Here is a 12,924-nt window from a genome sequence, read left to right as displayed (position 1 = left end):
CTGTGCAGTAGTTGTCACGAAGCTCTGTGTTGACAGTGTTTTATTTCCTGCCTTTGGATCTGAAGAGGTCAAGTTACATAATGTGCATAGCTACAAATCTCTGGTGTATCTGGATCACATCTTTCTGTCTTGTTTGGGTTGTTTGTTTTTTTTGGGGGGGGGGGGTTTGTTTGCTTTTTTGCTGACAATACTGTAATTACTGTGACGGCAGAGGTAAACCACTAAAGCCAATCAGGAATGGTGAACTTTATGAAAACTGCTAGTTTTTCCAGCATTGTCTTAAAAAACAAAAAAGACAATGCTGTGTTTTCAGTCCTCCCATACATTTGAGCTGAACAATCCTCCCTGTGTGTGTGTTGGACAGTGGGTAATGTCAGTGTGAGTGGCTCAACATTGAAGGCCTGTCATGGACAGAAGGTTTTCCTTTTGGTTTGCATGAGATGTTCATTTGCTTTTTAATGCCAAGTGAGGCAAGATGAGCTCTTTTTCAGTGCCCAGACAAGCCAATGTCAACTTGCAGCTGCATGTCACCCATGGCTTCCTCCTGTTTTGTCTTTTGTTTTTGTTTGTTTCCCCCAGTATCTGGGTTGCACTTGAGCCTGTGTTTAGAAAGATGGATCAGAATTTGTTAGTAAATTAAATGAACCAATAAGCTAAAGGGTGCTACTGTAAACCTTCAGGTCTGATTCGTTACAGGTTGAGAAGAAGAAAATGACTCTAGATCAGAACCATCATTTCTCATGATGGTCTGTTATGAAAACAAGTCAATCATGCTTTTCTTTTTTTACTTTTAATTTGTTTACTGGACTTTTTTTTTTTTTTTTTTTTTTTTTTTAAATAAACCTGTTCTTTTTACAACCTTTTGTCTTCGATTAACCTATTAACTGTATTTCTTGGTAGTTCTCAAACTATTGATATGATGGAGACTAGGCCAAAATTTTGGCTTTTCAAATGATCTTTGTACTGCTCATCTTGACAAAAGTCATGTCTGGTTTGATTTGATTTTGTATGACATATTTCAATACAAAAAGAAGCTGTATGTAGTAACATTAATAAAGTCATTCTAACATGGATAGAGGAAATAAATGGTATTTGACAAACAATCTAATTTGTGCTTGAAATTGTGATCCTGGAGTGAAACCGTGATAAGGATTTTGAATGTTGCATCTGGTTTCTCTGCCCTGCAGTTGGGTCCTGTTTTTGGCTACAATGGATCCAGCAGACCCGAATCTGCCAAGAAGCATTTTAGGAGGTGATGTGCTAGCTTAATTTCAGTCAGGCCTACTAGCTTGGTGTCTGCTCCATCTCCAGAGCTGACTGGCACCTGGCATTTATCTGCATCTTTGTGCAGCCCAACTCCTCTGCCTCACCCCTCCCCAGCCTCACCCCTGCTTGTTACCCTGGTGGACTCCTGATTGCTGCTGCATCAAGCTTGGCCTGCATCTCTCCTCGATGTCTTGACACGGTCTGTCTTGTCGCCCTCCCTCCTCCATAGTAAGCTCTGACTGATGGCTTTCCAGTTAGCCTCACGATTGAGTCTGCCTCTGGCCTCCAGAGGGGTTTGGTAACCATCTCCTATCCATCTTATTGGGAGTGTTGCCTTTGCCTGTCTCTCTGGGGTCATCCACCTGCGTGGTTTGGGACATCTGGTATGTCTGTATGTTCAGCAGACCTTCTAAGAAACCCTACCAGTTACTAGGTCTATCACTGTCTGCCTTTCTTAGCTCTTGATGATTTATGTATATATTTATTTGGATTGACTTTGGATTTCCAGTTGTGTAATTCTGTTTTTTCTGTTGTGGGTGGAAATCTACACCCCCACCCCTGGTTCCAGTTCATACATGTCTTTTCCCAATCAACCCCCCCCCCCCCCCCCCCCCCCCCCCCGGTTATTTATTATACAGGGTGAGGAGTTTGCCCCCTCACATATACTAATGTGCCATGTGTGTTTCCACCTTTATACACTGAAGCTGGCACGTTCCCTGAGTTTTTCCAGCAAGATGGTGATGGGTGCCAGGTCCGAGCATTCCTAGATGAACAGTTTCCTGGAAAGTGGATTGGTCGTCGTGGGCCAGTTGAATGGCCCCCAAGGTCTCCTGATCTGACCCTCTTAGACTTTTATCTTTGGGGTCATCTGAAGGCAATTGTCTATGGTGTGAGGATATGAGATGTGCAGCACCTGAAACTACGGATACTGGATGCCTGTGCTGGCATTTCTCCTGCGGTGTTGCTGTCAGTGTGTTAAGAGTGGGAGAAGAGGGTTGCACTGACAATCCAACACAATGGGCAGCACATTGAACACATTTTATAAGTGGTCAGAAACATGTAAATAACTCATGAAATAATAAAGTTACGTTGAAACCAAGCACACCATTGTTTTTCTTGTGACATTACCAATATGTTGATGTGTCACATGGCCCTCTTCCTATTGAAAGAAAAAAGTTCTATCCAAGATGGCTGACTTCTAAATGGCCACCATGGTCACCACCCATCTTGAGGAGTTTGCCCCCTCACATATACTAATGTGCCACAAACAGGACTTTAATATCACCAACCATTCCCATGTTATTATGGTGTATCCACATAAATGGCCTGTATTTCTTGCCCTTTCTCAGGTTTCCTGAGGTGTTGACATAGTTGGTATCTGCACCTTCTGATTTTAAGGTCCCCCTGATAGGCTTCAGGCGCTCTTTGGAGTTTGATGTCATCCCTGACATATTCCTGACCACTCTAGTGAAGTGCCAAAAGGGAGAGAGAGAAAGTCTTTAAAATACTTCCATATACATTTTTAACTTGAAACTACACTGGAATGAAGAACAATCTTCACCACAGGTAAAATTAAAAGGACAAGAAAGGAGGGTGTGTGTGTGTTACAAATACCAGGTTTACGTCATATACACGTGTGTGTGTGTGTATATATGTATATGTGTATATATGTGTATATATATATACACACACGTATGTATATATACACGTGTGTATACGTATGTATATATATGTATGTGTGTGTGTGTGTATATGTGTGTGTGTATATATATATATATATATATATATATATATATATATATATATATGTGTGTGTGTGTGTATATATATGTGTGTGTGTGTATATATATGTGTGTGTGTGTGTGTGTGTATATATGTGTGTGTATATATATGTGTGTGTGTGTGTGTGTATATATGTGTGTGTGTGTGTATATATATATGTATGTGTGTGTGTGTGTATATATGTGTGTATATATATGTATGTGTGTGTATATGTGTATATGTATAAATACCCAGCACGCCCCTGCGGGCGGTTTATCCCTCAAGCTCGGGTCCTCTACCAGAGGCCTGGGAGCTTGAGGGTCCTGCGCAGTATCTTAGCTGTTCCCAGGACTGCGCTCTTCTGGACAGAGATCTCCGATGTTATTCCCGGGATCTGCTGGAGCCACTCGCCTAGCTTGGGAGTCACCGCACCTAGTGCTCCGATTACCACGGGGACCACCGTTACCTTCACCCTCCACATCCTCTCGAGCTCTTCTCTGAGCCCTTGGTATTTCTCCAGCTTCTCGTGTTCCTTCTTCCTGATATTGCTGTCATTCGGAACCGCTACATCGATCACTACGGCCGTCTTCTTCTGTTTGTCTACCACCACTATGTCTGGTTGGTTAGCCACCACCATTTTGTCCGTCTGTATCTGGAAGTCCCACAGAATCTTAGCTCGGTCATTCTCCACCACCCTTGGGGGCATCTCCCATTTTGACCTCGGGACTTCCAGGTTATACTCGGCACAGATGTTCCTGTACACTATGCCGGCCACTTGGTTATGGCGTTCCATGTATGCCTTGCCTGCTAGCATCTTGCACCCTGCTGTTATGTGCTGGATTGTCTCTGGGGCATCTTTACACAGCCTGCACCTGGGGTCTTGCCTGGTGTGATAGACCCCAGCCTCTATGGATCTTGTACTCTTGTATATATGTATATGTATGTATATATGTGTATATGTATATATGTATATGTATATCACACTGTATGTATTTCATGGTTTATTTTTTTTTTCCAAATTTTTTTTTTAAATGTTTAAATCTATTGGAGATTGCTTTGTTCTCTATGGTGTGTTTGTTCCCCAGATCAAAGTGGAGAGATAATATTTCACTGAGAGCTTGACTAAGAGAAAACACACAAGCTTGATAGTGCTGTTAGTTAGATTTGCAGATAAGAGATGTTAAAGGATATATAATTTGAGGGAAGTCTGGAAGTGAAAATATCATGGCCAAAGATATAGGAATCATATTTTGTCCAACTTTTGTTTTTTATAAACTGGTTATCACATCGGAATTTCCAATTTATGAACGCTGAAATATTAAACCTCTACATTTTGTTCTTTGTTTTCCTCCTGTCTGCCAAGCATGGAGATTGGGCAAAAAAAGTATATCTCCATCCTCACCAGAGGGTGGCGTTGTGTCCGAGGTTTTAAAGCCCCTCCTCTGAATACACCTTCTGGTGTACCCTTCAGTGACTCCTCGGAGAGACAATAATTTTCACGTGTAAATTCGTGTTGCAAAATCCAGTCGAAAATTAGTATAAAGTGATTTGGTATTTCGATGCGGCCATAATATGCAGCGACTGCTGTTTAACGGGCCTTGGAAAGTGAACCTATGTTCTTCCTTCATAAAACAATAATAACAGCTGAGTTGCAACGTTATTTCCACTATCCACGGTTTCTTATTTCAGCCCAGGGAGGCCGTTCTCGTGGGTATTATTGTTACAATCTTTTCGACAGCCTTTGAACGCATCGCGTCTTCCTCGGTTGAAAGCCGCGCCTGCTTCGCTCTCTGTGGGACCGGAGGCTGATCGCGGGGAGAAAGACAGCCTATCAGCAGAAAAAGAACCACCATGTGAACAAAGGGTATATAAGAAGGGACACCAAGGTGCAGAGTTGTCAGGGTGAGAACTTATCTGATTGTCTCACCACCGCTAGGGCAACGTTTTCAGGGCTCGGAAGAGAGCGAATGGACAGAGCCGGGAGAGGATAGGACAGTCCCTCCAACGGTAAGACCCCACCGTCCGCCTGGCCAGCCGCTTTTACATTGTGCCTGTGTCCGTCCGTCAACCATTAGGGGGGAAATAGGAGAATTTAACCTTGTGAACCTCTGAGGCAAAGCTTGCTTTCTAGAAAAGGGGCACTAGGCTTATTATAAGTGAACGACAAAAGTCATAATTGACTCTTAAGCTATTGTTTAAAAGTTTCTCAAAGCGTGCTGCTACGTGTCCCATTCACCAGCTACTATAACGGCGAAACAGAAGAAAAGCTGTAAATAATGAATACTTTCCCAGCTTTTCTCACTTCTTTATTTCATGCTTCTTATTCTCGGGTTCCTCTTTTGCTGTGGAAACTCGGTAACACGCCATTTGGAAGTGCACGTTTAAAAGAAGGTGGCCAAAATTAAAGTCCAGAAATAGTGAAATCCTTCATTGAACACATCCTCATTAACCTCAGTGTTACACAGCGAGGTCCGCACACAGAACAAGTGTGGACGCGTGGTTGTGAGCGCTGTTGTTACTCCCTCTGTACAGTTGTAAGTGAACACATGGCGTCAGTGTTAGTAACCCTACAGTAAAGGGTGATTTTACAGCCGAGGAATGCGTGATGGTGTGGCCCAAATGCTTCCTCGCACATCTGTTTGATATTCGGTAGCTGCAGACTCCGGCTGATATGAGAACGAGTCAGTAGTGAAGACATGAGGTCTGCAGGCTTGTGATCGGCTTAACTTCCAGGAACAGAATAAGTCTGGAATTTGGAGTAAAAACATAGCCAGAGATCTGCTTCTGAAGACTCATTCCCCATCTTATGTTTAGGTGGGGAATGGTATTGTAATGGGATACTTCAAGTTGAAGTGGGCGAACCACCTGCTGTTCTGCCCAGTTTATTTTAAAGCTTAGATGAATGACTGAGCTTTTGTCTGAACAGTCCTTGATTGTTCCTACATGGCTTTGTTTATGCGTAGAAGAGGTTTATTGTTGCTCTCTGGTCTAAAATGATGACAAGATGGCCTGTCAAGACAGTGGTCATTTTGTGTGTTTGTGGCTTGGCACTGGTGTGAAGCACTGATAGATTTAAAACACTAAAATCATCATTTTTGGGGTGTATTTGATTTGGCTCGATATAAAAGAGACCCATGATCACAATCACTAATTTCTCTAAGAAAATGTGCACTTGTTGACATTATTGTTTAAAAAAAATCTAGAAAGGGCAAGCAGCGATGTTATTACAGTGAGCACTTCTGTTTGCAAAAAGTGGTATAGAAGCCTTTTTTCTGCACACTCATGTCCTCTACCCCTGCGTGTTTGTGCGTGCAGGTGTGCCCACATATTTCTCTCTGCATGTTTGTGTGTACTTTAGTTACGCCCATGACCCACTGTGTTGTGGGACATGGGTCAGGTCTTTTTACAGAACAACAGGGAGTGTCCTCGTCGCTTCATGTTGTGCACTTTTGTGCATAAATGCTTGGTTTAAGGCTATAAGATGAAAGCAAGTCTCCAGGAAAATTTGTTCAAAGCCAGTCAGAGTTTTTCCTGGCGCACAGTAACGCTTCGGGGGAATGACTAAGCGAGTAAGCATGATTGGTCCTCATACAGTAAAGGCACCAAAACAGGAGTTGAGGATCTAAACACATTTCTTTTTGAGTAAATAAACCCCAATTAATAAAGCGAGTTAAAAATTCATCACAATGTTGGTGATTGTTTTCCTTTAGGTTCCTGATAACTTGTCTTTGGAGTTTCACAGAATTTCCTTGACGCAGGAAAAATACTTTTGATTTAACGTCCTCTTGAGTGAGAGACGACTGAGCGTCCATGTCTTCGGTTCGCTTTGTGCTACTTTCTCCCGAGCACAGACTGACTGGGACTAGAGCGCTCTCCTCCTTCCTACTGTAATTGGTGCCATCTGTTGGCTGTGTTAACATAGTCTGAAGAATGCGGTGATCCATTATTCACGACCTCCTTCGTTACTGTGGACATGAGCAGCCCATATCACGCTGGTTCAAGCCAAACTTGTCTGGAGGAGTAGATTAATAGTGCCTTTGAGTGCCACTCTGAAGATCTTTACCTGGGGGTCCTGGAGTGAGATGCTTTGTGGGTTATTGCCCGTTTCCCTAGAATCAGCCTGTTTTATTTCTTACCTCCTATTGTTTTTACACGCTTTTATTGTCTTCCTTCACTTTGACCTCTTTTTAAGTTTCTCCTAGTTTCATCCTTAAACACCAAGCCTGCCTGATGGTACCTTTGTACTTCCAGCTGAACAGTCTGTATATTAAAATACAAACCAAACTTTAAAACAACAAACTTAATTTTGTATATGACCTTTTCCAAAGTTGGTTGTGACTGACAGCAGAAAATCTTTCTTTTTCAAGATTTTCTGTAAACCAACCATAAGTAAAAGCTCATTTGAAACAAAATTATTGATGCTTTGTGTACAGTCCTTGCCACTTATTCTTCTTCTGCCCTCTTTCTCATCGATCGTCTTTCAGGTAGCAGACACGTATACCATGCCGACTAGTGATGGCCCCAGCAGGTTCCCGGTCTTTGTGCCTCCACCTCAGGGCAGCCAGAGGTGCCCGGGTTATGTCCCCGGACGAGTGGCTCCAGTCCGCTCGATGCCACATGCCAAAACGCCTCCGCCTCCACCGATAAAACCTCATGGCCCGCCGCTGGGGCGACAAACAAGGGTCACCTTGTCAGAAGAGAACCAGCGTAGGGAGGATGCGCAGAGGCTCCAGCAAAAGCTAAGAAAGAAGACTCTGATCTGCTGTGGAGTGTCGCTGGGGGCTTTCTTCCTCACTCTTATCCTTGTCCTTAGCCTCAGTAGTGGTCCTGAGTTAGATGGTGATTATTTATTATGAATTTCCAGGCTTCTTAACCATTTCTGTATGACTTTTAAACATCTTTGTGTACATCTTTCTGTTCATATTTACAGAGAATTGCCCAGATCACAACCCATCTCTCAGTAACTGGAATCCAGGTCACCAACCCCAGCGGGCTGTCATTGTCAGGAGAGGAGATTTGTTTAGACTGGATGCTTCTGCTACCTTACGCTCACTTACCATCCAATCAGGAGGTAGGCACATCACAAGGTGTCTGACTTTTGTAAAGTAGCTTTTAGAGATGTAACACAGATTGAGTCACAGTAACCCAGTTGTTATTATTAAAGCTCAGTTTATGAACTTTTGGATGGAACATACAGCAAGAATGAACTAAACGTGTTTTCTTTGACTTCTCACAGGTCGGGTAGTTTTTGCAGACAGCCATGACGGCTCCAAAAACATAACATTGAGAACACATCACATCCTCATAGAAGAAGGTGGCGCCCTTCACATCGGTTCGCCGAAATGTCGCTACCGTTCCCATGCTATCATTGCCCTCATGGGCCGTTCCGACAGCGAGGCTGTCTCCGAGGTCCCCGCATTTGGCCGCAAGTTCATTGGCGTGAAAGCCGGTGGAACTCTGGAGGTACACGGGACTGAGAGAGTTTCCTGGTCTCTGTTAACCAGAAGCATCCCGGCGTCTGGGGTGGCCACGGGGGGTTATGCCTTCCAGCGAAACTTCAGCCGAGGCATCCACCTGCGCGTGGTGGACCCGGACACGGCCGCTCTGCTGTTCTCAGAACGCTACGACACGTACGATTCCCGCAACGACAGCCAGCGGCTCGCCCAGCTGCTTCGCTCCCTTCCAGTGGGCCGAATTGTCACTCTCGCCGTGGGAGACTCTGCCGAGAGAAATCTTGGGCCAGAAACCAGGGAGGTCATCAAAGAGAAACTCGGCAGCAGATTTGTTCTGGATCTCCAGTACAGGTAAACGCTGCCGGCAAAGCTGTGAATCATCTGTGTTTGTGGTCACCAGTTAAACTAAACCCAGTCACCTTTGACGCATCAATACTTTCCTCAAGCTTTTTGTCTCACATCCAGCATCCCTGGAAAAATGCCTTTTTTTTTTTCTTTTTTTTTTACTTGGCTTTCTGTTCATTTAGGATGTTCCTTTGAATCAGTCGTAGTTCCTGTTTCCTTTGTGTCACTGCTTCACCAGAAAAAGGAAACATGTACAGGATAACAGGGTCATGCACAGTGTTTTCCAGGATTTGTACAAAAATGTGGCAACTAAGGAGATTTTATTTTTTTTTTGCCCTTCAGAAGAACCAGGTCCAGTCGTGGTCACATGAGGTGATGCCTTATAAAGCTAACAAAAAGACAGGATTAGACTGAGTTCGTGGCTGCCCATAACCTTAATGCCACCACACTGGAGCATGTGGCTCAGGACTTGACTTTTGAAGCGGTTTCCCTCAAATCTAGAGTGGCGCGGCAGGATCAGACTATAGAGCGCATGAAGTGGTTGTTGGAAGTTAGGTTTGTGCGTTAAGACTGTTTCTTCTAATCCTCTTACTGTTGGTTTTTATAGCTTCAGACTACAGTTTATCATGTACTGAAATCACACAAGTCACAAAGTGTTTTTTGCTTTGTTTGTTTATTTTGCTGTGGCTGTGAGAGATGGGTTACAGGATTAAGCATTATAATGAATGCCTTCTCGTGGAGATGGAGGAGGGAGTGGTGTTGCAGATTTTCTCAGCAGTTTATTGTCATTTGCGTCAGTGCTTTACCAGCGTGCATATCTTGTGACCTCCAGCTTATATTTGATTTAATTTCCACAGGTTTATTTCGGTGGGTCCGCCCATCCTTCCTTACAGCGATGCACAAATCTGTTAGCCGCTGCTTCTTGCATGTGACCCCTCTGTCTTTTAACCACAGTGTCTCAGGACAGTACTCAAACACGAGAAACACGCATTCATAGTGGTCTATAGTGAGTTCACCTCTGGCCCCCACACATTAGCAGTTCCAGTTAAACAATGATGTTGTCAAAGGTTGATTACCAAATCAAGGGTATGACGAAAATAATAATAAAAAAAGGATCCTTTTTTTTTTTTTTTCCCTCCCTTTGTTGCGTCTTTAACCATCTGACTCAGCTCTGATTTACTGAGCAAACATGCACACAGGCAGCAGCAGGTCAGTTTGCAGAAAGTCACACGCTGTGGCTCTAATGAAAGACAAGAGTGGATGCCCCAGATGGATCCTGTTTGTGTATCACTGAGATGTGCTGTTCCATGTCACAGTGACTCGCATCTACAAAAAGACACCTTTGTAGAAGACTGTGATTATGCCAGCAAGATGAATTATTTTAAACAGATAGAGGGTCTTTGGTGAATTGGAGTACAAACTGCTGTTTATATTAAGATATGTTGGGTTTTTTTCCCCCAGGTAAACACTGGCATTATTAACGCACTTGAATCATCTTTTATCATGTCATCTTCAGATATGACATGAGTGGCAGGATTGGCTGTAGATTCCCTTTACTTCCAGATAAAATGGAGCTGAAGAGGTTAAGTATAGAGTTGACTCTGGGTTTGTTTACCGCGTGCAATGAGCCAAGCAACTGCTCGGTGGAAACAAGATCACTTTGATTGAGTCTGGATGGACAACTGCCGACCCAGATACAGTTCCACGGGTTGCATGAATGGTAAATTGTGTTTGAAAGGCGTATTGGTCAGCCTGATAAAATCTTGAAAGTTTATAAGTAGACTAGAGCAGCTGCCATGAAATGTTTTTGGTATTCATGAGGGGGGAAAAAAGAGAAAAGCAGGAAGCCATTCTTGAGAAGCTAAGGGCATGATATTCGCAATATCCAAGACTGTATGTCTCATACTGTGCTGTCTTATTTTAGATCGCACACCCTCAAAAGCCCAGCCAGTGTTAAACGCCATCCACACCCTCGAGCTGCTTTGCTCAAATGATTCCAGCCTCTCCTTATTGAATCATTGTAATCTCATTTAAAATAAGCTTTCTTGGCATCTTGGATAGGGAGGACCTGGAACAAAAGTTAAAACAAATATAGCTTTAACACATCCACCCATCCCTTCCTAAATTTTCCCTTAATTATTTCAATAATCCCCTGACTTGTGTGATATCCGCTGGTTTTCTACTTTTTCGCTTAAATGTATTTTGACATTCTCTGATATTCACTTTCTTGCTTTTGACCCACTCTCCTGCTTCATGCTTATCTCAGACATTTGCTTTTGTCAATGAGCACAGTGTCTGCAATTTGCATTGTCTGTGGAAATAGCTACAGCTACATTTATCACTCAATACACGTGGTTTTATGTCAGTCTGTAAGAATGTGGTTAAAGTACAGGGTCTAAAACACCATCACTGACTAAGCAAATATGCACAGGTAACATTATTAGAAGTAGTTATGTGATAATGAACCAGTAATGGGTGTCGATTATTAGTTGCAGCTAGGCTTTAAGCTCTTTTTTTTTTTTTTTTTTTTTTTTAATTAATTAATTAATTTTTTAAATTATGATTTCTTCGAAAATAATGTGAAACTCATGACTTCCTCTTCTTTTCCATTTTCTCTGCGACCTTCCTTTTAACTCCTTCGGTCTTTCCAGGCAGGCGTGGGCTTTGGTTTCTGTGATAGGCGGTGGAAATGCATCATGCTCGGAGGATGTTAGGGAACACGAAAACCATGACACAGGAGGAAGAGCTCTGGCAAGACGGAACTTCACCACTGTTAATGGAGTGGGTTTCTCGGTCACTGCCTATAGCGAGTGGAAGACTGGTAAGAAATAACGAAATCCAAAACGAATCTCAACTATTTATTCCTAATTAATTCTTGCTTTCTCGTGAACTTTTGAGAAGCTTAAGTCTGAATTAGTGCTCAGTGGAAATGAATTTTTTCAGAACACAGTTTTATAGAGATGCGTGCATGGCAATTCAATTTATTATTATTTTCTCTGACCTTTGCTTTCTACCATGACCTTTTTAAATTCTTAAGTAAAGTGCAACGTGCCATACTCTGAAAACCATGCCCAGTGGGAAAATAAGGCAGAAACATCAAAGAAATACCTGCTAAAGAACACATTTACCCTGCTGTGACCAGGCTAATGTTGGCTAACTAGCAATTAGAACATGAGCTCTAGTTAGCTGGGGTATTTGTACTTGTTGCCATAATGAGCTGTGAGGTCACTGCAGTCTGGTCCTTGGTTATTTATTTATTTCAAAATAAGATGGTAATGAATCAATGTGTGACACTCTAAATGGCTTTTATTTTAAAAAGACTTTTTGGGAATGCCACAAACTCACGGCCCGCCCTTAACAGGGAGCCGTCACTTTTTTACTCCCTTCAATAGTTATCTTTATAGATTACATTTTTTTCTTCTAGTGGAAAGCCTTTATGTCAACAATCTTGTGCTAGAAGTCAAATCAATGTTTTCTTTAATTACAGAAGACTACAAAGCGTTAGCCTTCCTCCCTCTGTCGTGCTGTGCTGGACCTTTTGTTTCATTTAAAATCCAATATTCTTCTGTACCCCTCAGGTGTCCCTACTGCAGGCTTCCAGGTGGATGCTGTGGACCAGGTGGTGCTAAACCTGCAGGATGAAGTGCAACAGACATGGCTACCAGGGGATCGCATTGTAGTTGCTAGCACGGACTACTCAATGCACCAGGCTGAAGAGTTTACCCTGCTGCCCTGCCCTCACTGTAACAGCCGACAGGTCAAGATACAAGGTGAGAGAGAGAGAGAGAGAGAGAGAGAGAGACGGCCATTGGTTTCTTCAGCTGTGTCAGTATTTGCCCTGAAGAGTTATTTCTTGGTGTTTGGGAGCTACTGTCACAAACAGTACAAATAGGAACTGATGTAGAGAAACATTTCATTTTTACAAAACCTGTGTGAAGACTAGTAAAAAATCACTTATGCTCCTTTGTAGTTAATAAATGTGATTAGTAGACGTAGGGCCATTAATCCTTCGGTCCGGCGGGATCTCATTTCCTTTTCAGCTGTTATGGTGACGTAAGATTATTGGAAAATGCTAAGGAGAGACTGTCAGCTTATTTCT

At 42.8% G+C, this 12,924-nt stretch overlaps 1 protein-coding gene across 1 annotated transcript in view; it reads left to right on the top strand.

Annotated features, from left to right (window-relative positions):
- Window positions 1-4,744: 4,744 nt before the first annotated feature.
- cemip2 (cell migration inducing hyaluronidase 2) overlaps window positions 4,745-12,924 on the top strand; it is a 30,700-nt gene continuing 22,520 nt past the window's right edge. Inside the window, exons 1-6 of the mRNA XM_026187531.1 lie at window positions 4,745-5,034; window positions 7,512-7,866; window positions 7,958-8,098; window positions 8,264-8,831; window positions 11,477-11,646; window positions 12,404-12,595. Of these exons, the coding sequence (XP_026043316.1) occupies window positions 7,530-7,866; window positions 7,958-8,098; window positions 8,264-8,831; window positions 11,477-11,646; window positions 12,404-12,595 (1,408 nt within the window). The 5' untranslated portion in view covers window positions 4,745-5,034; window positions 7,512-7,529. The remainder of the gene's footprint in view (window positions 5,035-7,511; window positions 7,867-7,957; window positions 8,099-8,263; window positions 8,832-11,476; window positions 11,647-12,403; window positions 12,596-12,924) is intronic.

Source organism: Astatotilapia calliptera, chromosome 12 (assembly GCF_900246225.1).
Source record: "Astatotilapia calliptera chromosome 12, fAstCal1.2, whole genome shotgun sequence".
Taxonomy (NCBI): domain Eukaryota; kingdom Metazoa; phylum Chordata; class Actinopteri; order Cichliformes; family Cichlidae; genus Astatotilapia; species Astatotilapia calliptera.
This window is presented reverse-complemented; position numbering and strand designations above follow the sequence as displayed.